This window comes from Anguilla rostrata, chromosome 6, assembly GCF_018555375.3.
Source record: "Anguilla rostrata isolate EN2019 chromosome 6, ASM1855537v3, whole genome shotgun sequence".
NCBI lineage: Eukaryota > Metazoa > Chordata > Actinopteri > Anguilliformes > Anguillidae > Anguilla > Anguilla rostrata.
Genome location: NC_057938.1, coordinates 35533472 through 35558836, shown reverse-complemented (window position 1 = coordinate 35558836; position 25365 = coordinate 35533472). Strand labels below are relative to the sequence as shown.

At 41.5% G+C, this 25365-nt stretch overlaps 1 protein-coding gene across 1 annotated transcript; it reads right to left on the bottom strand.

The window, feature by feature from the left end:
- Positions 1–25365, bottom strand: LOC135257015 (thyrotropin receptor-like). Its single transcript, XM_064339361.1, has 10 exons — positions 24947–25365; positions 13987–14058; positions 11846–11920; positions 9948–10022; positions 9449–9523; positions 8347–8424; positions 7574–7642; positions 4442–4519; positions 2982–3170; positions 1–1863 (listed from the first exon to the last, which is right to left on the bottom strand). The coding sequence occupies exons 1-10, from the start codon at positions 25114–25116 to the stop codon at positions 471–473; spliced, it is 2274 nt and encodes a 757-aa protein (XP_064195431.1). The 5' UTR covers positions 25117–25365; the 3' UTR covers positions 1–470.

Below are 25365 nucleotides of genomic sequence, written 5' to 3'. Positions count from 1 at the left end.
TTCAGAAAAAAATAATGGCATATTTTATTCATGCTACTCTGTTAGCAAAGCAATTGGATTCACTGGTATCATATTTTTACCTTAGACCAAATGCAATTCACTCAGTTCTGTGGTTTCAGTCCATACAGTACATACAAGAGTCTCTTAAGTTAAAATTGTTTAATCCCAAATGTAAAGAATGTATATGTATGTTGACTCTTTCATGTATGTGATTAATTGACATATAGTAGAAACTGAAATTGAAATCTACAGTACATGGGTAAAATAGCATATAAAACAGTATGTATCTGAATTGCAACAATTTATTTTGCAATATACTTTTAATGATGATACGGATGATAAATTTTAACATCCTTATGAGAAAAAATTAATTTAGGATTTCATGTAAGCAAGGTACACTTACACATTAAACTCTTCTCTGAGGTGCGAGGGGAGTGGGGATCGTGTGGGCTGTCCCAGGGGTTAGACTGTCAGGTTAGGGGCGGGGGGTAGCGAGTGGTGGGTGGATGCTTGGAGCACTCCTGCAGTTTGAGGAGCGTCTCGCGGGGGTCCCTCCTGTCCCGGTCCCCCCGGCCCACTATGCTGCTGTGCTTGGAGGACACAGTCTGGCCTCGGAACACCTGCGCCCGGTGCTGGCAGAAGCCCATTTTGCTGAGCAGGATGAAGACGTCGCCGCGGAAGGCCTTGGTGAAGATGGCGTAGAGGAAGGGGTTGGCGCAGGAGTTGAGCGGGTAGAAGAGCACCAGCAAGATCTTGGAGTTGGAGACGGTGATCAGGGGCTGGTTCAGCACGGCCGAGAGGGCGTAGAAGGAAATGGGAGCCACGCACAGGAAGTCAGTGAATATGAGGACAGCCATGCGCTTGGCGATGTTGGCGTCTTTGTTGCTGGGGCGGCAGTGGGGGCGGCGCACGGCGCAGTAGATCTTGGCGTAGCAGGCGCAGATGACCGCAAAGGCCAGGATGTTGAGGACCAGCACGGAGACCACGTACACCCGGGCGGTGGCGGACTGGGTGTCCATGGGAAGGCATATGCTGACCTTCTGGTAGCTGCTGATGCCGGCCAGCGGGAGCAGAGCCAGGAGGAGGCAGAGGAGCCAGCCGGCCAGCATGGCGGCCGCCGCGTGGGCCAGCCGCAGCTTGCGGTCCAGCCGCATGGCGAAGGTGATGGCGTGCCAGCGCTCCAGGGTGATGGCCGTCAGCGTGTAGACCGACAGCTCGCTGGCGAAGACGGTGAAGAAGCCGGCGGCGCCGCATCCCGGGCCCGTCTGCCAATCGATGGCGTGGTTGTAGTACTCGGACCTGGTTAGCTGGTCCACCGAGGCGATGAGGAGCAAGTAGACACCCATGCAGAGATCGGCGAAGGCCAGGTTGCACATGAGGAAGCGTGAGACGGACAGCTTGTAGCGGCTGCTGAGGAGAATGAGCAGGACCAGCAGGTTGCCCAGGACGGCTAGCAGGCTCACGAACCAGACGGAGATGCGCAGGAAGACGGAGCCCATGACGTCCTCGCAGGGGTTAAACTCGTCCGGGGCGGGGGTACAGATCACCTCCTTGTCTTCGTCGCAGACCTCGTAGTCGTAGCGGCTGTAGAAATCGTAGCCCAGGTCCTCCTGGGGGTTCTTCAGGGTCTCGCCGAAGCCTACCTCGCCGTCGTCAGCCCGCCTGCCGAAGTAGGCGTGGTAGTGCAGGCCCCCGCTGAAGTGCCTTTGGTCAGGGGGTTCGGCCAGGACGGCCTCGTCATCAGGGTCCCCGCCCACCTCCCTGGGATAGTCCTGAAAGGTGGGGGCTTGGTAGAAGCTCACTGACCGCTTGTGGTGCTGGTCGTGCAATACGGTGAAGTTGCAGAAGAGGTATGCCAGATCTCTGTGGTATTACAAAGACACACAACACATTTCTGGGATTCAAAAATCTGGAGTTAGACAAAAAAGTGTGAAAGTGTTAGATTCCTGGAGTTTATTTTCAGACTCGTACTGAAGCTTGTGTTCCTTGCGGTGTATTATTTTTGTGTATATGAGCCTGATTCAACAATCCAGTGTTGATGAAATGAAAAGTTTAGATTGAATCGTCGGTAACGTTTGCATCTATTTTGCAGGCGTGTTCTGGTATCTAACAATAAAGTTGAAGAATCTACGCCATGCGCAGTTCAAATCCCGGCCTGGGCCTTTCTGGGTGGAGTTCATGTTCTCCCTATGTTCACGTGGGTTACCTCCGGGTACTCCCATAGTCCAGAGACATGCAAGTTAGGCAAAACTCTAAACTGCCCGTATGTGTGAGTGAATTGTGTGAGTGCCCTGCGATGGATTGGCGACCTGTCCAGGGTGTATTCCTGCCTCTTGTCAAATGCATGCTGGTATAGGCTCCAACCCCCCGGCGACCCTGACCGGGAATAAGCAGGATAGATAATGGATCGATGGAATCCTCTAAACATTCTTCTAAAATGGGTTCTAACATTTTCTAAATAAGAGTAATATTGTAAATCCCACAAGAGTTCAGTGCAGGTCTCTAAATTCTAAGCTGTTAAAAAACAAACAATACATAGCATACAAGAAACCACTTGAATGTGTGCTGATTTAGAACATCCACTTAAACATTAAAATGTGCAATGAAATTTTGTAGCATCTTGTACATTCTACAATAAATATAAAGAGTGAATTCATTAACGATACAATCCTCCCCTTGCTTTTAAAATGTTTTGGAGGGCAGTGGCTAATGTGTATAACTGCTAAAGAATATATATTTATTCACTTGTTAGTAGTCTGAAGCTTTGCTTCAATTCCAGCATGGCATTTTAGTGTATAACTGTACAAGAGCTATTTCTTATCAATTATCTGTTCAATATGTGGGCAATTCAAAGCTGCATGGCCATTTTCTTCCACAAACTAACAGACCAATTAATTAACTGGCCTGCTGTTCTATGGATCTCTTAGGAACAACCCCTACTACCAGCACCCCATTCACTCCTGCCCCCCCCCGACACCCACCCCGGCTTCCTCTTCAGGCCTTTGAACCCGCAACAGTGGCTGGGGTAGGTGAGGTCAGCGCTGGTCAGGTGACGGAAGGCCTTGATGGGCGGGAGCTTCTTGAGGCTCCAGGTGTCGCGCGCCGCGAGCTCCCTGAGCGAGTCCAGTCCTCTCGTGGGAAGCGAGGTCACGCTCGTCAGAGAGACGTCTCTGTCACAACAGAGAGAGAAACAGAGTCGCTCCTGCTCAGTCTGTGGACGGTGGCGGTTTGACAGTTAAAATAACTTACTTCCCCAGTTCTGTCATCGTCTCTCGCTTTGAAAATGTTTTGGAGGAGGGAGAGTAGTTGCCTATGAATGCTTTTTTTTCCCCACCTGAACGGAATGGAGATCACAGACTATCCATCTGTCCCCTGAGTGATACGGTGGTCATCGTAAGTCAGTTGCTCCTCCCTTTTCACCTAGTCACTGCATTAGCAGTGTCTCACTGACGGGGTGTATGAGCTCTCTCAAATGCTTTGACTGTGTGCTGGAAGTGGATCGAGTTGCTGCAGCTGTTTTATTTAGCTAAAAATGGGACACAGTCGAATATTCTCAATTTTTGCAGACATAGTTGAAATAAAGATATATGCGCTTTGTTGCATCTTATACCACATTAGTTGATGCAATTAGCACTGCCGGTCACTACATGATGCAGGGCAAACATTACATCTGTTGTATCTCAATCGAGAATTGGGGGGATTGATTTCCAATTTGATCTCCTCCTGGGGCATTGCGCAATGCTCATGGAGAAATCTCACCTCAGTGGCGAGGGTCTGATTTTGTCATCGGAGATATTTGGACGATGACTTCATAATGAAGTCCAGGAAAGTGCTCTCGATAATAAAGTTATTAAAGTGCAATGATTTAACCAGATATTCTTTCCAGAGCTGATATAGGGGCTAAAGTTTCAGCATGAAAACTTGCTTCAGAGAGGAGAAATTAAAGCAAGGGTCCTTCACTCACTCATAAGTCACCAAAAAAAAAAAACATCTATCTTTTAAGCATTCAGACTTTTCACTTAAGTTAGAATGGTCTGGAAGAGGTATGGCATGCTGTTCGTACAGGTAACGTTTCATGTGTGTTAGTGGAAGAATGCAAGGTCAGCTTACACATATTTTCTACTGAGAGCACAGCCGTTGCCAGCTATGTTCAACTTTTTGCTCCAGAATTAAAATATAGACACCTATGTTGCAGCCACACTGGAATAAATTATGTTTTCATGTGAGCTAGGATTCAAAGGTTGCCCAGTAGAAACGATTAAGGAAAGTGAGAAACATTAGAATCCGTCAATATATCCATCAGTAAATATCCAGTCCATATTCACAGTGTGCTCCCTGGTCTCATTTAACATTGTGTGAAAAGATGAAGAGTCCAACAGAGTGAAACTGTTTTTTTTTTTTTTTTTGTGGAGAACGGTTGTTCAGTCCCTAAAATACTCACAACAGGGTTGGGCCTCTGATAGCACCTGCAAATACTCTCTCATCTATCCTGACCAGGTGTTTGTTTCTGTGGAGGTATCTGCAGGGAGAAGAATCAAGGGTTGGATTATTTTGAGAGTCCCTACAACGCAGTGGGATAATCAATTGCAGTGTTTTGTTATAAATGCGTGGTAAAAACAATGTGCTCGTTATGCTCACTCTTTGGATCAGGCCCTGTCTTGAGTGTTGTTTTAAATTAGGGGCTTGTCATCAAGAGACGCCACTTTCGAAACCACGCAGTACCTTAAAAAACCCCTAAATCTAATTGTAATAATAAACTTTAAGAGATAGTGTTTGTCTTGGTTTTAGTGCTTAGGGATTGGTTTTTGTGCATTGCAAGCCCAGTGCCAACACAAACACGGCTCTGGTAAAACTCACAGCAGTGACTGCAGTATTGCTTAGCTACATCCCCTCTAGGCCTGACACAGGGGGCAGACTCACATTAATATTTCATATCCTGACAGGAAAGCTTCTTAGGGCCATGCCATAAAACAGACCGAATGGGAGAGGGGCGAAAGCGATTTAACAAAAAAGGGGACATATTTTTTCTAGTTTCCGAAAGGGAAGTAGAAACCTCTAATGGTGACTTGCTGAAATCCTCATCATTTTCTTTCTTGAGAAAATTCATTTTCCTGTGAGACCTGATACGTTTATGACTTTTTCTGAATGAAGTATTCAATTTTATTTTCCATCTAAGTCAATTTAAAGTTTCGACAAATGGCCTTTCTCTGGTGATACACTGTACACTAGAGGATAGATATAATCATACATTACGGATGGGTAAATCCAGTCGAAATCTACTCTTTCTGAGCACAGCACCGGTAGCTGTATTACAATGTGTACACAAAATTAAACTACAACAGTTTATTTAATTCCCTTTCCAAAAGATTAAGCTGGGAAAGGGTATTTAATTAAAACTGGGTATGAAATGAGAAACAGACACAGTTGCCCTCTCCAGGTATTGACAGTCCCTGCATCCAATCTAATAAAGTTACAAATAACACACTTTGTTATTTTAACATCTTCACTTTTTCACTGCACAGATAGGTAAAACATTGTCTCCATCCTCATAGGTCATTATCTGAGATGTATTGCTAAATATTTTCACGTTCCTCTGTATGAGATGTCTTGCCAGATTTCTAGAGATTCAAAGCCTGCTTTATAAATAAAGTATATTTTAAGTATACTTAAAAAATCTGTTATTCTACTGAATAGTCTTATTCTGTGAAGACTGATCAAAGTCTCAGACTGTGATACATTTGTCTGCACTTGTTTAACCAATGCAAGTACCAGAAAAATAGTATATGATTCCCAGCGGATGGAAAGCTCATGTAACTGTACAACCAGGGAAATAGACACAATGGACCTCATTCACAAAGCTTTTCTTAAATTATTCTTACTTTTGTTCTTAAAAATGTTCATATGAAAAAACAATATGAGATTCATGACACGTGTGCAGACCTTTGTTTTTTGTGCATATCCCAGGTGTATCAGATGATGAATGCTGATTGTTTTAAATTTTATGTTCAATCCTGATCACGTGATTGACATAAGGAAACAGCCAACAAATACAGATAAGAAAAAAATTATGAATGCCAAAATGTTCTTGGAAACGTTCTTGTACGCGGTTTATGATCAAATGTGATCGTGTTTCGTGAACGAGGCCCAATGTTTTAATGCCAAAATTCACATGCAAATAGCTTAATACAGAGTGTGTTCATTTTGCGAACAACCACTTGCAATTATAATAGATTTCTCCCTGAAACTGGCAGTAATAAGGTGCAATACATGTGAAAGCCATGTAAAGCGTAAACTCCACAATGACCGTAACAGCTGTCATAGTTGCAAGATAAAGACATAAAAACATGTTAGGGGTGCAAGAAACTACATATTTAATACTAGGGTATTTCTCTTTGGGTTACCAGAGACAGAATTCCATTTGTTATTCCAAGTAAGACTGGTTGAATGACCAGTAAATATTCAATATTCAATCTTGTTTCTGGCACTTTTAGTGATTATTTGCTCACCTGCAAGTGTGTGCCACGTTAAAATTAATCCCTTATAAAAGACAGGCAAGTTTCCAATGAATGTTGTTGAGTCAGTGCTTGCTCGACTTAAAAAAAAATAGGTAACATCAAAACCAACCTTTAGATTTTTGGTGCACTGGGGACAACTTGACACCAAGTTTCCTTTTTTTGAGTACAAATAATTGTGCTCAAGACAAATCACAACTTCCAATGTAAATTCAGCAAAGAAGATGACACTTGGCATGACCCTTGTGAAGGCTTATCCATTGGCCAAAATGTTGTGTTTCGCAACTGAAAACATAACATATTGCACTAGTGAGATCGTGTCAGGACCCTTCCTTCTCTAAAATCCATCTGTGAGGTCATTTTTAGGTTCTTGCTATAGCAGCAGAATGTGGATAGCGTCAGGATTCAGAGTAATGGATAGCCCCTCTAAACACTGTCTGGAAGCCAGCGGCAATGTAATTCTCCACGGTGCTAAATCAAATTGGTGCTTAGTTTATGACTTTGTAAATTAGGTACTTTGTCCAAGACTCTGACATGCCAATCAAATGCGTACAACAAACAAAACCAGACTACAATGTTTACAATGTATAATTTAAATAATCCTTTCAGGTTCCTTCCATCTTTTAATTTACATCTGCTCCATTATGTACAATGGCACCAACAGCACTGGCACTGAGCTCATTATCTTGAGACCTTTCCATAATAGTCGAATTTCTCTAATTTAGCTTTGGAAAGTTTACTTTGTCCCATGTCAGCAATACCTCCAGCTCCTGTTCAGAAAACTTGACACATCACTCATTTCTATGTCTTTGTCTTATGCACTCTCTAACTATTTGGGTATGGTTGCATCTTCACTTGATTTGCATCAATGATTTAGTAAATTAGACATTAAAAAGGCACAGATAGTATTCGCAGCACAAACTACCCAGTATTTCAAAGTGGATCTACCCCTCATTGGTTCTAATGAACGTATCAATGGGAGTCTCAGAGGGTTTGTGGCAGAACAAACTGGAGTTGGTTGTTCCTGACCAATAGCGCAGTTGCCTGTGAGACAGCCTTACACAGCGTTCAGTTTGGTCCCATTGAAGGCATGAGGGTGGATCTCAGTGAAACCATTGCTGTACAGCATCCTGAAAGAAAAACAAACATGGGGTTACCACTGCTAAAACCTTCTACTCTTCCACAGTGCGTCAATGTTCAGGTGTGTGAAAAAATCATTCACTGTATGAACTGTGGAATGTGACTTGAAACTGATGTAAAAGCAGTTTCTGTACCAGCTATACAACAAAAGGAGATCTATACATTCTTTGTATGAATAACATTTCTGGAATGACCAGACAGCTGGGAGTCAAATTGTCATTAACTACCTCTTCTTATCAGATAGAGAAATAATTTAAGATGAAAAAAATAATCATTGTAATTGTATGATCCCATGCTTGTAGTTTAGACTCCATATCCAAATACAACTATTTTGTATCAGTTTTTTTTTCTCTTGAGTGTTCCCTTTCAACCCAATTTGATCTGAATGGAAGGAGAGGTCCTATGTGACTGGCCCTCAGCTCTGTCTCCATGGTGACCAGGAATTACGGGAATTACTTGAATTATGTAAAACAGTTTTCATATTAGTAAGAAAAATATAATGTGACCATGAAGAGTGTGTAATGGCTGTCTCTTGAACAGATCTGTCTTGTAATCTCAATGAAACAACCTGTATACACAAAGGATATATAGAAATCAGAGTGGATGAAACTCTGATTTGGATAAATATTTTAGCTGAGAACGTGCAGTAACCGTAGTGGACAAGCACCATTATTTTGCAGAATCCGATGCTTACACTGTCAGAGCATCGCTGGTGATGCCGTGGAAGGAGTTGGCCGGAATTTCTGTGATGAAGGGATGATCAGCAATTTCACTATGGGAATAGGAGGGTGCATTAGGTGAAGGGTGTCTGGACACATGACTATACTCTTGGTTTCAACAAGCACAATTCCATGCAACCCTCTAGGCTACCTTTTGCATGTGCATATATTTTTGAGTCCAGAAATGCATCTAAAGAGGGAAGATCCTCTCTCAATCCCACGCTCATGATGTGTGTCTTTACAGACTGAACTAGAGTCCTGTGCGGGTAGATATTTTGCACCCACCTCCACCCAACCCCCACCTGATTAGTTCTGAGAAGAACCACTGACCCATCTTCAGAAAAGAAACCATGCCTGCAACCTGCTCGACCCACATGGAAATGAACCCGAGGCCGACTGCGATACATCATGGTATACATAGTAACACGTCCAGTGTTAATTCAACTCTAACAGTGTTAATTCAAATATTAACATTAACCATTTGGTTCCATTCCAGTGGGACCAATTGTTATCTGTTAAGAGTTGAATTAACACTGGTAGAGTTCAATTAACACTGGACATTTTACTGGACATTTACAAGATATTCCCACCTCTATAGGATATTGAATGGATTTTTTTTCTTGGATTGTATGTGGAATGAAGAATACTATGCCAAGGAAAATAAATATTTTAATATATACTGAGCCAAGGGTTTGTGCAACAAATAAAATGAATTTGGTCAACAATATATTACAAGTCCCTAAATATTTTACATGTCAGCTTGAGCATATAGCTTTCAAACCTCTTTCAATGAATGAAATTTTCCAGTAGCCAGTAAAACCACCTGCCAGCTGTACCTTCTGTAGGCTTTCCTGGGTACCCATAGATATCTGAACCGATGCAAGACTGAACCAATCTCTTATTTTTGGTGCTGATATTTAATTGTGAATCTAATTATAAGTCAGGTGTGGATGATTAATAGGGAATCCAATTACAGTATATGACAGGCCAGGGTGCTAAGTTTGTTGCTAATTGGAAACTGTATTCGTCTTGGAATGACATGGACTGTCGGTTAAAGGGCACAACTAGCACGCTTACAGTATGAAGTCGGTGTAATCGGAGTGGATCCTGGTCAGGTCGGGGAAAGCTATGAGACCCGTGTTGAGAAGTCCCCTGAAATGAAATCAAGCTCAAAATCAGCTCAGAGAAGAAAATACATTTCATTTGTATTGTAATTCCATTTATAACGGTGTCTAACGGTGTTGAACCACATGTGGCTTTCTTACATTTCTCACATTTTACAATGTGTTTGTGTATATACTGTAAGTTTATGCACAGGTACACACACGCACACACGCAAACACACACACACACACACACACAAAGACGCACACGCACACGGCACACGCACACACACATGCACGCATGCACACACACACACACATACACACACACATACACATATACTCGTGCCATTGACTCGGTTGCATAGAGCAACTGAAACATGTAATTCATGGCTTTCCTGAAAGGTCCACAGTGATCAAAACGTCACGTCAGGAATACAGTTTCATAGACATAATAAATAATTTTCGCTCACAAGTATTTCAGATTTGGCAGGTCCTTAAAGGCCTCTGGGTGTACATACGTCAAACTCCTGGCATTCCGTATTTCTCTGTAAAATAAGACACATCAAGGGATTAGTTGTATAAAACAAACAAAACAAAAACACTTTTCCTAGAATTGTTGCACACAAATATATTATTCAATTAATGAGTCTCAGGATAGTAGTATTTATTGATCTGTTATTTTTTTACAACAGAATGTTATTATTCATGGCATTTAGCAACACATATACAACAAATTAAGATATAAATCTGACATGAAATTGCCCCCTACAGGATAAGTAAACAATATATTCGTAATTTGCACCAAGAAACATATATGAGTAATATATTGAAATATAAAACCAATTATGTCTGCTTTGTCTCAGTGGAATACAGTGCAGGTCAAAAATATTAGGTCACCTGTGGTTTAAAAAAAAAAAAAAAAAAACTTAAGGTAGAGAAGAATTAATTGCAAACCAAAGTACAAACATTTTTTTTTTCCATTTCTACCTAATCCAAAACTTTCTTTGGTGTTCATCCTCAGGGAATGAATGAAAGGACAAATAAGGTTGTTTCCTCTTGAGACGGAACAGCGAGTGCTACTGAGTTCAGTCGTTTTCTGTGAAGAACTTAGCAGAACTAAGCTAACAGTTACTGGAAGAAAGTTACTCCTACATCCAGTTGACATACCTGTAAATGCGATAGCCTAATAAAGACACAGTAGTAACTACTAACTCTAAGTGGCTGACAGGAAATATCATTGTTTGTTTTATGGGACAAAGAGCTCACACTCTCAAAGAGTCTCTGCTTCTCTCTGTCAGGAGGCCTAATCACACCAGGACCCTCTCACAGCACCCACAAAGAGTCTGAGACCCAAACACAGGGGCCAGGGCAAATCTGCAAGCCAATCATAGCACTTGGAGAAAGTCCAAGCCCCCAGTCAACAGAGGCCATGGCAACGCCATGACCCAATGCCAGCACTCACAGTGACACTGAGACCAGAGCTCACAGTAACAAAGCAGTCCAATTACAAATCCTGGAGTAACACTCATACGAAAATAAAGAAACTACAATAATATTAGGATCCAAATCATACACTCTGCAGTAACAGTGAGATCATAGCATAGCGCTTGTAGTAATGCTGACACCCAATCACTGAAGCCGCAGAAATGCAGACACCCAATCACAGGACCCCGAGTAACTCTGAGACCCAGTCACAGAGCCTGCAGTTACACTGGGTAACATCTTTCTATGAAGAATAAACTAAGATAGGAGATCTAGTTCATACTTTAAGCTGTCTTATGCTTGCATATATTACACTGAAGAAGCAAATAAGGTCATGGTAAGCTTCCAATAGAAGGACACTCTCGCTCTCTTCATCTACTGTATCCACTGACATACGCTCAATAATGAAGAGCATCCTCAGGTCAAGCCTAAGCGTTCAAAAAAGCTTTACAGTCAGGATTCATTACAACTGAAAATGGAAGTGGTTATGCAATCAATAGCCTCGACCCTTGTGGTATCTTGTAAAAAAGAAAAAAATTAACTGAGGGAAATGTATTTGCTGGCTTTTACTGCTAAAATAATTCCTCTCACCACATATTTGAGAGTCTATATAAAAGGAACATTCAAACTTTTATTGGACAAATACAGTTCTACACAATTTATGGAAAATTCTTTGGTGTGGCTGAGTCGTCAGATTTCCAGTTGATTGATCGTTACAGTGCCATTTGTTTCACTTGCAGTAAATTGACGTTTGATGTAGATCCACTGGGGAATAACTGCACTCAGATGTTTCCTCTCTGAAAACTTCAAAGTTGCTCTAGCTAATCCTGTGCTAGCAGGTCACATCCTCAAACAATGCCAGATAGAATACCTCATTGCTACTCACATGTGGATGAGCCTCATTAGATTAGAAAAGGAATGTCTGTCGAGGCTCTTCAAGGTGACATCCACTGATATGTGTCTGGAAAGAAAAATGAACAGCAGTCAAAAAAACAGCAGTGATGCACTCACTGACCCACTTTTTCAAACCCTTCATTTTATTTATTTATATTTGCTGTGGCATAACAGACTTGTACTGTATGTCAAAGGCTGTAGAATTCATATTCATGTCCTACCATGAAAAAGTTTAGGACATGAATATTGATTCTTGCATGGCCTCTGACTTGCTTTGTGCTCTAAGACTTATCATGTTAGTCTTTACTGTTCATATGCCCTTCACCCAATAAGAGAGATGTGCTTGCAAGTCATCAAATAAACAAACCATTGATGATACCCCACACATTCTGAGCTTAAGTACAAAAATATCAGAACTTGCCTCATGACCCCTTGTGCTACTCATCATTTGGCTGAAATGGACTGTTTTATTATTTGTGGCTCTGACCTAATCCATGTGATGTTTGGTTAGTTAATCTTTCTCAGATGTGTGTGTGTGTGGGGCGGGGGTGCTGGACACCCAAGTTCGGTTCATTTGGACAGAGAACCCCGTGATTTGTCCTGCTTCAAAATCTCCAAAGCGCTGACTTGATTCAGATGGGTACAGTAGCTAAAAAATATACTTACTGCCAACTTGACTCTTTGCCTGGAAATATACACCTAAAACTCAGATGTGCATATCATGGATATTTTTTCCTAAATAAACATAGACTACTCTGTTATCACTCCATGAACCAATTTGCAATTACCTTAAATGTATTTTGTGAATAAATCTCCATTTTGTGATAAGCCCTTTGGCAAAAGCTTTAAAATTACATTTCAAATTACATTTCTGAATGTCCAAACAGAACAGGGTCTGGTAATCTGAGCAAAATTGCCTAATAAACTTTTTTCTTTTTTGGCTGGACAGCAGGGCCAGCCTTACAAACGCAAATGTCTGTGAGTGCCTGACTGACTGAGTGATGAAGTTACACCATTGGGTGTCCGAGTTATGAAGTTACACCATTGGTTGGCCGAGTTATGAAGTTACACCATTGGTCGGCCGGATCATGTGTGTTAGGTCCAGCCATATACTAGTTTTTAACCTGGTCTTGTTTTCTCAGAGGTACACTGCTAAAAGCAAACCACTAAGTTCAAAACCTGTGGTTGGAAATGGTTTAGATTAGGCCTGTATGACAGACCAGCTTTCACTTGCACACGGGCACAGACAGGAGCAAAAGACTGTGGCAAAGTGCATATTCTATCAGAACATCAGGCCTGTGTGCTAGTGAGCGCTCCAAATGGTGTCCTGTGAGAACTGTGGTATGAGGCCTGGGCCTCAGGAGGAGGAATTCTACTGTGCGTCTGCCCCTCTGGAAAACCACAGACCCCCTCCCCTCCCCTCCCATACTCCACAGTAGCTGCTTTAGCATCTTCCGGTGTAATTAAGGGAGGTCCTTGAACCTGCACAGAGAGTGGATTGTCTGCTGGGCAGAGGTAAGGAGGCTAGGGTTAGGTGGCTGGTTTGGTGGGGGCTCCAGTTTTAATGTAGGAGAGGGGCAGAAATCAGTGGTTTTGAGTGAATTGTTTCATTCATATTTTTCCTTCTTATACTGCATAAAGCACTTACTTTGAGTTCTGGCATTGAGAAGACAGGTGGAGCATTTTCCCTAACATCCATGAACCTGCTTGTTCCACAGAGTTTCAATGCACAGCTACAGTATATGCATGACCTAGCAAACTAGGTGTTGCAAGTGGTTTATGGATTTACTTACGAGAAAATCGGTCTTATAGAGCAAACAGAATTCACTCCCATAAAAGGTTATTAAAAAAATCAAATACCTGATGGAGTTACTGAGGCACATACCTGCTGGCCTTGACAATTCAGGAACTGGGATTCAAGCAACATTTGACTAACAATTAAAAGCAAGAATATATTTTCTTTTCTTCACAAACACAGTTTGGCAAGGTCAATCATTACAACCAACTCAACAGACTGTGTTTGTGAAGAAAAAGTATTAACGCTTGTGTTTCCTTGTATAATTTTGATTGAATGCCAGCCTGTCATGCTGGGAGTCAGAGCTGTGCTGACTGGTGGAGGGGAGGAATTCTTACATCCGAGAAATGTTGACCATGTTTGCAAAGGCATCTTGCTGGATGGCAGTCAGTCGGGTCTCCAGCAGCCAGCTGCTCATAAAAAATGTAAAAAAAAACAAAAAAACATTGATGAATTAAAATATAAAACAATTCACAACATTTTATGATCCAGCTACAGCGCTCTTGTTGCCTCCCTGCTCTATCTGCTCAAAACCCCTTTCGCAGTGACACAGAGAGCACATTATACCCTCGTTTGCAAGTGCAGCTGCGGGCCTCCTTCTGAAGGGGCTCACATTAACATACTCCACATTCCTGCTTTTGGGTCCCCCTCTTTCCGGCTGGTAAAGAGTTCCCGCCGTAACAGTTTCATTGGCTCTTCACTTAAGAGGCGCATTCCTATCGAGAGAATAAGGAGGACACTTCGATTTGAAAGAGTAAGAAAAAACAGCCCATGGTACCACAGTATGGAAAAGGCAATTGAGTGTGCGTTGTGTACCTGGCGTGGCTGTTAAATACAAACCACACTGTCTATACATATGCTTGCATTGCATTCAGATACAGAAACAAAACTGTAATAAAAAAATTTTGTTGATGCAATGTTTTTCCGTTCTTCAGTTTTGAGCAGCCAAGAACTGTTTCTTGTTACAGTTTTCTCAGATAAAGCCAAATTTTTCCCCCACCTCCAATCCCCAACTCCTCATCTCCCCTCCCCCTTCCCCTTGTGAAGATGAAATTTGTCTTTGCAGTCTATGGTGTGAAACTCTGTCATAGAAAACAAAAACTTGGGACCAGAATGGACCCACAGGCTCAGCCAAGTTAAACAGTCTGAGCCTCTTCACCACCTGGAAGGAGGTCGGGCGAGCTTATCCCAGGCTGTACAACTGGCCCCAGAACATCATCATTCTTTTTTTCTACTATGCAGACCAGTAATGGGAGATGGGCTTCCATGAATACCCATAATGGGTGGAACTACTTTCAGCCCAGTCACAAGCTTGTCGAAACCAATCAAAATAGTTTGCTCTCCACAGCAAAACACAATGATTGGTTCACTTCGGTCAGCATGTGACAGCTCCTCTCAGTTTAGGTTTCATGAAGGCTCAATGTTTAGTCGCTGGTAAACAGCAGCATGCTGCAATGGTTATGGACCCTGGCTTGCAACCATAAGGTTGCTGGTTCAGTCTCCATGGGGTACTGCCTTTGTTCCCTTGGGTTGGAATTCATTTGGTCCTGTAAAATATCCAGCCACCTTTAATGAGAGAATGTTTCAGGAAAATAAACAATGCCAAGATGTTTACTTTTGGTCTACCATGTGGTACCTTAGGTGTTTATAGTCATTTTTTCTCACAGTACTGTACAGTAACAGAGGGATGTCAAGCTAAGATTCTGAGGGGGGGGCTCTGCCTATGCTGGTTTAAGTGTCAACAAATTATATTTCCTTAATTGGAGCAAATTGGTTAATTGGTTGCATAAGGTACATTTGCATATGCATTTTTTGAGTGCAATCACGGAGACTTGTGAAGGATGATATCATTTTCATCTAACAAAAAGGTTAAACAAAAGTATACCAATTAAGTAACAAAGAATAGAGTCTGAAACAAAAAAACAAAAACAACTCTAGCCCTCTAGTATGAGGAGGCAAGCCCCACAGTATTAATAGTCCCCATAAAGTTTAGCATACTCATACAAACGTGATTCTCTTTGAGCTAATAGATATGGTGAACGCCTGCTGTTAAATTGGTGAAACAATGGGGCAATTCAGAACTGAATGCTGGCACATGCGTGGACGGTTAGACTCAAGAGGACCTGGACGTGAGGCCTCTTTTCTGACAAATTAAAACAAACACTGCGATGCTGAGCAGAACCGTTACCACACACCCACCACGGGCATTTAACTTTGTTACAAACTCAAATAATCAAGCTTTTTGTTCTGTGCCAGGACACGTAGAGCCCATTCAGCAGCTGGGAGAAGAACTGTCCACACCGTGAAAGCAAACAAGTCAGAGAGCTTGTTTGAAGTGGGAGCGCTCATAATGTACAGCAATGGCAACAAAAGTAAAAACTGCTGATAAGACACTTCAGCTGAAAAAGGTTCTTAGTGATTGTGAAATATGAAGTCAAAAGAGCAGTAAAAAAGAGAGAAACCTTCAGCTCTGGTGAGACTGGATACAGAAATGCATCAATATGACCCAATAGTAGTGAGAGCATGCACCACCCGCCCACTCTCCACCCCCCAACACACACATACACACAAAGTGTCCACACACACACACACACACACACACATACACATATGTTTGTGACTTTTGACTTTGGCAATATGGTTGTATATGGGAGTGTACATTACACTTCTCAGATGTAGAACTGAGAGAAAAATTAATTCATTAATTAACAAGTTATAATTGCCAAAGTTAAATAAAAATGATTTTAACCCCATCAGGTGGCTGGTAGAGCAGTAGATAGGACTGTCACGCCACACCAAGAAGGTCCTGGGTTTGAAAGCTGCCTTTTTTATGCGGAGTATGCATGTTCTGCCTGTGTCTACATGGGTTTCCTCAGGGTACTCTGATTTCCTCCCTGTGTCCAAAGACACACAGTTTAGGCTAATTGGAGAGTCAAAATTGCCCATAGGTATGAGTATGTCAGTGAATGGTGTGTGTGCCCTATGATGGATTTGCAACCTGTCGGGGATATATTTCTGGCTCTTGCCAAATGCATGCTGGGATAGGCTCTAGCCCCCAACCACCCTCCCCACAACCTTAACCAGGAACGAACAGGTTATACAGTAAATGGATGGATGAAACTTGATAATTACGTGCGGTATAAGAATGGTATTCACATAATCTCTTGTAATATAATCAGTTCTTAGTAGAAGAGTTGCTCACATGAGTAGGTTAAAATACCTGTATAACATGAGCTTATGTTTTGTAGTTTTTGAAGTTACAGTCAAATATATTCATATAAATAATATAAACAATACATAAAGGAACTTTCATTACTTGAGGTCATAACTCACAGAGTTAAGGACAAACTGCAATTGTGGACAGACTGGGCAGTGGCCTGAAAAAGACAGGAAATCTGATGACAAAATTACACTGGATTTTATAAACATGGATTCCAGCTAATGCACACAAAATAGGTATTTCATAAGGACAAAGAATCAATAAGAATCAATCCCTGAAATTCCAGATAATGTGTAGAGGTTTATATATAGTTGCCCTTTCCAAGCTAATTGTGTTTTCCTTGGATTTTACACCAAGAATCTTCAGTATTGCAGTTTCCTTCAGTGACAGACACAGTTCCTTTTTGTTCCATCAGTCTTCCACTGTTTCTACAAAATATTTTACCCAGAGCTGAACCAAAATCTTTGATGATATTGCCTGAAATTGTCTTCTAAAATAGCTAGAATGTGTTCCTGAATGCAAAGTCAGTTGTAATCTCAGTCAAGCATTGACAAGGCATTTCAAGACAAGATTGGTTACAAATTAAAGTTGGAATGGTGGCCAGCTTTAGGGTTGCTTGGATAGAGAGGCTACTCCTCCTCTCTTTGCTGTTAAAACAAGCTTCCATCAGCAGTACCCACTCGCTGGTGTTTGGAGAATGTGCAGCAGAAGGTAAATATTGCATTTGAGTACACCATTCCCCCACTCTGCCTCCACTCAGGAGTTCAGCAGTTTGACACGCTAACCAGGCCCTGAAAGAGCATCTACTCTTTCTGTTCCACTCCCAGTTCTCAAGATTCTGGCATGTCATTGAAAAGATACTCCCTTAAACACACAGTTGACCCCCCCCCCCCCCATCTCCTTATCATCACAACTCCGCAACATGTTTGTTCGAGTGAAAATCACATTCCCTTGTGAAGAAATTATTTTATTATCATTTCGAAGCTCAGTGGTGAGGAGAATAGACATCATCTGTCAGCCCAAAGTCAGTGAAACATCTGCCAACCAATGAGGAATTCCTTCACTGAAAAGCTTAGATTGATCTTTGCTTCATTAAACATTGAGGTATTTCCTCCTGGGCTTTAAACTGCTTTGGCCCCCTAGTGGTAAAATGGGATTAGTACAGATGCTTGCTCAATTAAAGCCTTAAAGCACAATGGTGTCTAACAATAACATAGTCTTAAATTACTGCTTTTATCGGTCATTGATTCAAGGTGCAGCACTATAACACATATACAGTTGTAAAGCTTACAATCTTTTCACTTTAATGCAGAAGACCCTGTCTCACACTACTTTCGGTTTCCATTTTCCCGTATCACACAACTGGCAGCTTTGTGTACACTTTATCGATTGTTTATCAGAGCTTTGATTGTTTATTTGCAAATGCCTGTATAAAGGACACAACAACAGTGATAAAGGGAACTATATTATTGTAAATGATAGTCTTGTAAAAAGTTTTCCTCCTTGTAGGTTCGAACCCCGTTGTGATCAAGATAAGATATAAGATATACTTTTATTGAACCCCGTGGTGTAATTTGTCCTCTGCATTTGACCCATCCTAGTTACTTAGGAGCAGTGGGCAGCCACAGTGCAGCGCCTGGGGACCAACTCCAGTTCTGAGGCCAGTGCCTTGGTCAAGAGCAACTGCAGGAGCGCAACTAACATGCATGTCTTTGAGTGTGGGAGGAAACTGGAGTAAACCCATGCGAACACGGGGAGAACATGCAAACTCCATGCAGAGAGGATCTGGTCGGACCTGGATTTGAACCCGAAACCTCTTTCTTGTAAGGCAACAGTGCTGACCACTATGCCACCATGCCTGCCAGAAGGCTTGTACACCTCTTTGACTCTATGAGCTATGCCAACAGGAGGAAACTCCTGGCAGGTTCATACCATACTGGACAGGTCTAAGGTGGGAGGTAAGCGCAGTCCAATCAACAGCTATTGTAGAGAACACTGCCTGCTCACACATGTGTGTGTATGTGCGCCTGCATGTGAGGCTATTTGTGAAAGACATGAGTTCCCTCACTTCACACTTCTGTCAGTTTCTTTGTGAAGTTTGATAATCAAATAGGTGCTGGGAGTCTCTGTTATTTCATACAGCCACTGTTTGCATATGTAAATAATGTTTTGGTTATTTCTAAGTGAATTTAGCATGTGTAAAAGTAGCCATTCTGAACATCTTGTGTACATAAAAGCTCTACAAAAAGACACCTTTTTATTGAAATACACAGCTTAGACAAAAAGACATAATGGGTAAATTGAATGGGTTTTTTGGGGTTCCAGAGTGTACCAACATCAATGGAATTAGCTTCTGGAAGTGAAATATGCCTGGGAAAAAGATGGAGAGGTTTGGTTCCTTTTGGGGAGGTTTTGGTGACATTTAGGCCCACCTTTGGAAAAGCACATGTCAAATATTACTGCCTTGTTCAATCCACTCCAAACCTTCATCCTGGTGTAGTATACAGCCTGTGGTAGAATTGGAAAAAGAAATCTGGTTCCGTCCAGTATCAGAAGTAGGTCTAATCACTACAGAATAAATAAAATACTGAACAACTTTTGGATTTCTTTTTTGTTTTGTTTTTCAGAATAATTATGTCCTGTATGTTCACTGAGTGATCATGCCTGTACTGTGTATAGTTTAGGAGATAATGGGGTTTATTTAAGACAGGCGGGATTACAAAAAGCCCTGGGTTTTAAGTGGGTTTTAACTGGTTAACAAAGCAGTCAGTGAGTGTTTGAGTAAGGGTCACCACCATTTCTAAGGCTGCTTCATCCAGTTGCAGCCAAAAAACACAGAGAAACAGCTGCCATAAGTACAAAAGCAGATACAGTCAGTCTCACACTAAATGTCAAGCTCACTTTTCAGAGCTTACCTCATACTTTTACTCTCAGAGCTGTAGGTCTCAAGCTTCAGTTTCCAACTGTTTCTCTTTTCCTTCCTAATTTGTTAACATCCACGATGAATGGCCATTTTGACAGAAAATGGCAAAATTAGCCACAGCTATGCCACTCATGCTACCTGAATTTATGACAGCCTTACAGCTGGATAAGACGTACTATTCCCGCAACATTAAGTAATCAATAGGACTAGCCACTCACAGCTGAACAAATGGTTATTTGTGCATACTGTGTTCAACCAACACCAACCCCTGAAAACCTCAAGAACAGCACTGGACCATGACCAGGACCGCAAACACAACTGTGACTAGGGTCTCTGGAGTAGCAGAGCACAGATAAACTGTAAGTGCGAAATCACCAAAATATGGGGTGGGGGGGGGGGGTTACAATCACGGTAGGTTTCCAGCCTCAGAATATTTCCAGCTTCAGAACATTTACTCAACTATCAGATAAGAATTGTCACCAGCAGTTCATACCCTGCCAAAAGCACTGGTTCATGGCAGAAGTGGTGTACCACAGACTGTTGAATTTCTATTTTCATCTGTGATGCTTTTAAGATATTTGAATCTGAACACTGGCAGCAGCTCCAAAATGCCTGGGAAAACCTTTTCCTTTAGCCTGTGCACGGGTCACTTGAGGTTCTGAATTGGATGACTGAGTAGGGATAAATTTATCTAATAGTTATGCTGGGCTGAGGGAAGAATTGAGAATGGTGCAGTGGTGGAATGTGTCTTGCCACATAAACCAGGGAAGAATGCTCGCCGTCAGATGGCATTAGGTTCACCCAGATACTCGCCTGGGGAGAGACATCCAAAGGCAAAATGCATTTTAAAGCTCACATTTTTTTAAATTGTCACACTTTAATGAATAAAAAAAACCATTCCATTTATATAGTACTTTTCCAGATGCTCAAAGTGCTTTACAGTGATGAGGGGGAACTCACCACACGCACCACCAATGCGTAGCATCCACCTGGGTGATCTATGGCAGCCATTTTGCACCAGAACTCCCACCACACTTCCTCCCACAATCCAAAGACATGCAGGGAGGCCAACTGGAGACTCCTATAGGTATGTATGCGTGAGTGAGTAGTGTGTGTGCCCTGCGATAGATTGGCGGAATGTCCAGGGTGTATTCCTGCCTCTTGCCCAATGCATGCTGGGATATTCTCCCGATACCCCCCGCAACCCTGACCAGGATAAGCAGGTATAGCTGATGGATGGATGGACGGACTCTCACCACACATCAGCTGAGGTGAAGTGGGAAAGAACTATTTTTAGCCAATCAAATCCAGGGATGATAAGGTGGTAGGTCGAGAGAGAGAAAGGTTGGGAATTTAGCCAGGGCACCAGGGAACCCCCTAATCTTTTCAATGAGCATCATGGGGTCTTTAATGACCACAGTGAGTCAGGACCTGCGTTTAAGGTCACATCCGAAAGACAGCCTGTCCTAAGCACAGGTGGGGGTTTTTTTTCAACCAGAGGGAAGACTGCCCCTTGCTGGCCCACAAACACCACTTCCAGCAGCAACACAGCTTTCCAAGGAGGTTACTCATGCAAGCACTAATCAAGCCCACACTTGTTTAGCTTTGGCCATTTAGCAGGAGCAAGGGTGCATGGTGGTATGGCTGCATGTGTCTCACAGGGTGCTACTTACAATCGGTGAGATTAATACAGTCTCCATTTGTAAGCTGTGATATTTTTTTTCAAACACGGCAGTTACTGCTGAAAGCCCATGGCTTGTTTTCTGGTGACTGAGAAATGATTGGGTGTTTTGTGGTAACTGCTTACTGTGTATTGATTAGGTGCTTTATTGTGATAAGGGTCTGTGCTTTGATTGCTGTGTGGGGACTGGATACTCTGTGATGATTGGATGCTTGGTGGTAAATGGCTGAGTGTTGTCCGGGTGATCTGTGAAAATTGGCTGTTGCGTGGTGACCATGGCAGTGTCTTCATCTTCCATGAGGGACAGTGTTTTAAAGAACAATTTATTTGCCACATTTGGTACAGTAAATGATAGCCACCATTAAAGTTTTGTCCAAATAACTGTATCTCTGACTCATTCAGTCATTGCTTACTTTTTGTAAGAAACTGTAACTTATCAGAGAATCATATTGGGATTTATAATAGACACATTAAATATAATAATTAATAATAAACTTGTCATTTATTGTTTTCACTTGTGGTAAGTTTGTGACCTGTTTCATCCTGTTATGGATTTCCAAGTTTCTTCGTCGCTATGGAGATATCAAATAATATCAAAATTTAAAAAAAAAATGAAGAGAAGGAATGCGAAGCAAGAAAAGACATAATGTAATAATAAATAACAAATAACATTTCAATGATGAAGAAATGCCAGAGTACTACGAGGAACAATGTCAGCTGAGGCAAAGTAATATCAGACACATTTTTCATTCTATTTTTACTCTTCCTTTTATATTTTGACATTTCCCAGTTATTTTTTCTATGTACTTCCGTTTTCTCACTGTACATTCCTAACTCACATTTTTCATGTAGCATTTCATCTTGGCAGTATTTACAGTATCTACAACATATATTGTATATTGTATAATATTTATCTACTTGAGGTAATGTAACTTATCGACTTCAGGAAATACAACCTTTACCCTGTTAAATGTGGTAATGTAATTTGAATTTAATTTTCCCATTTTCAATGTTTTATAAATATTTTGCCAAAGTAACAATTTATTGGTATATCTTCTGTACCTGTCTTCCATAAACAACAAGCTAAGACCAGCCCACAGGTTTTATAGCCAATTTAATGCTAATCCATTATACTGAAAGGAACACGAGCCGGTTTAAACAATGCATGGGACAACCAGTAAATTCAGTGCTGATTGCTGAAGTACAGTTTATGGGGGCAGGATAGGTGCCAGAAAGCTACAAATCCGTAACTATAAAGAATAGTCTCTTTGACTTGAGGAACAAATCTTCTGAGCTCAGGATCTGGGTCTGGATTTCCTCCCATCTCCCATGTTAGTAGTGTGATTGCCCTCGACGAGATAGTGTCGCATTTGTGGTCTGAAGGAAATGTTTACGCTGGCTTGTGCAGATGGAAAAAAACCTAGGGAAAATCAGGTTTGGGAGATTAGAAGTTGGGGTGGTGGGATGGGGGTGGGTCCTCAACTGAAAAATGAGAGCAACAACAATCTTGACATTTTTGCCAAGTGCTGCGCAATTGAACCGTTTACAGAATAGTGGAGGCCAGAAGACAAAGACGGAGTCTGAAGTGGAATTTAAACAGAGAAGAGCACCGTAATATGAACAATCACAAGGGCTGGTGAGCACCACGTAAAAGTTCACAGTGTTCTTTTCAACAAGACTTACGTCCATTCCCTGCCCCCACCTCTGGTTCCCCATGAAAGACGGAAAGGAAATGTGCTCGATGGCGCCTTCTCATCTACATGTTACACATACAGAATAAAAAGCCAAAGGAATCTGCTTTCCTTGAGCATACCCAAGGAAACAACTTAGCATGCCTATCTTAAACGTTGCTTTAGCAGTGTTACCTCTGCCTTTGAAGACAAAATAAATGTTTAAAAGATTTTGTGGGGAACAGAAGTCTTGGAATGTAATGTTCTCCAAAGGACATTATTTGCTTCTGTTGACCTATGGCAAGACAATTAGAGCCCCAACACACAAAAAAAAACAAATCCATTAATGAACTGATGCATGCTATGGCTGCATAAGAAAACATAATCCTTAATTAAAGTGTGAGGTAGATAATGTTGGTATGCAGTCTGTTTTTTGTCAGGTCTCTCTGTGACATGCACTCCAGTCCTCTTTACAGGTTTGTTACGGGTCCTAACTGCAGTAAGCTTCCATTTGAATTGTTAAGGCAAGGGGGTGAGAAGAACCTGGAGTCAGGGCTCATACTTTTCAGGAAATAAAGACAAGCAAAAATGCGTTACAAAATTAACATTGCCGCGGCTTCCATATTTGGGGAACTTACAAATGCCTACCCTTTAGATCCATCCCCATCTGAGACAGATAATGTGCTCTGCAAGGTGACTTCTTAGAGTCAAATTAACGTTTGCAGAGATACATAATCTAACAGTTTTTGTATGAGTCCCCTTGGAACTAAATGTGTACCCTAGAGTTAACAGTAGTGTATAACGTTGCTTTTATCCTCAGCATTTATCAGTGCAGGCATAATTGTTATATCCACAAACAATATCATCATCAGTTAGAATACAATGCGTGGCTCACAAATAGAGCAAATGTTATTTCAATAAAAATGGCGTTCTATAAAATCCATAGGCTTTGCACAGAGCCACAGTGTTTCAAGACATTTCATATTCAAGCTGCTTTGAACAGAGAGGTAGGCATTAACCTCCCAAGCATGAACAAAACAGTTAGGGAAATATTTCAGCCACTAAACCCACAGATGTTTCTGTGGAATTCAGGCTGTCTAACCAAACAAAATATTTTGTGCTTCAAATTATACTACATTTTTGTTCATTAATATTACATCCCCATATGTATGGTACAATACTTGACAAAGATATGAGTCATTTACAAGGTACCCTCTGGCGTTGAGCATCTGTATATTGTTTCTAACACGTGGACTAATCTAACCAACGGATGCTTCATTAAACTCCCATCAGATGCTACCACTATTTGTGCTATGCTCTACACAGTTCACACAACAAAAAGAAAATATGTGAGTTAGATTTTGGAGTCAGGTTTTACAGCTTAGCCTAGCAATGGGAAAATTGTTTCAAATTCAATAGAATAATCACACACAAATATGCATACAAGAGCGACGTCACTGTAGAACAATGACGATGGTTCAGACATACATGATGCAGAAATCTTTTTCTACCTAAAGCACAATTGCAAAGCACTTGCAGATAACTATACAGACGTTTACATACTATATTCTTGCTAGAGAGCAGAGAGAAGGCTAATGCTTAGATTGGATGCTTTAATGGTTTAAATATACATTTTCAAAGTAAACGCAAATGTCAGTTGCTCATGGATGAAATGCTCTCACGTTGCACTTTCTCACCTCACAACTATACATGGTACTTTTACAGATCACCGTGCAACTTTATAATAATAATAATAATAATAATAATAATAATAATAATAATAATAATAATAAAATGTACTCACAGGTTCTCCGTGCTGGAGGGTAAAGCCGGAATGACATCTATGTCATAGCACGAAATAGTGTAAGTTGTCCACTCTGAGCATTCACAAATAGTGGGACAAGACTCGAAGTCCTTCACGGCATTGATTGTTGATGCGGTAATGATCAAAAGGCCGAGCGTTATGTATCGCATTTTTTTCCTTCCTTCGCATTAGCTTGGCAATTAATTATCAGCCAAGGCGCCAGTTTGACAAATTTTCTCATATGCCATAAAGAACTATAGAATGTATATCCACTGCGTGTACTTGCCCGGGGCGCCGAAGTGTACTCGCTTGTAAATTATTTTAAAATTCACATAATGGGTAAACTTTCCCAGCTGTTTTATAGTTACACCTTTTGGAGAGTCTCTGCGTGGACGCACGTGTAGGCTACCTTATTGGCC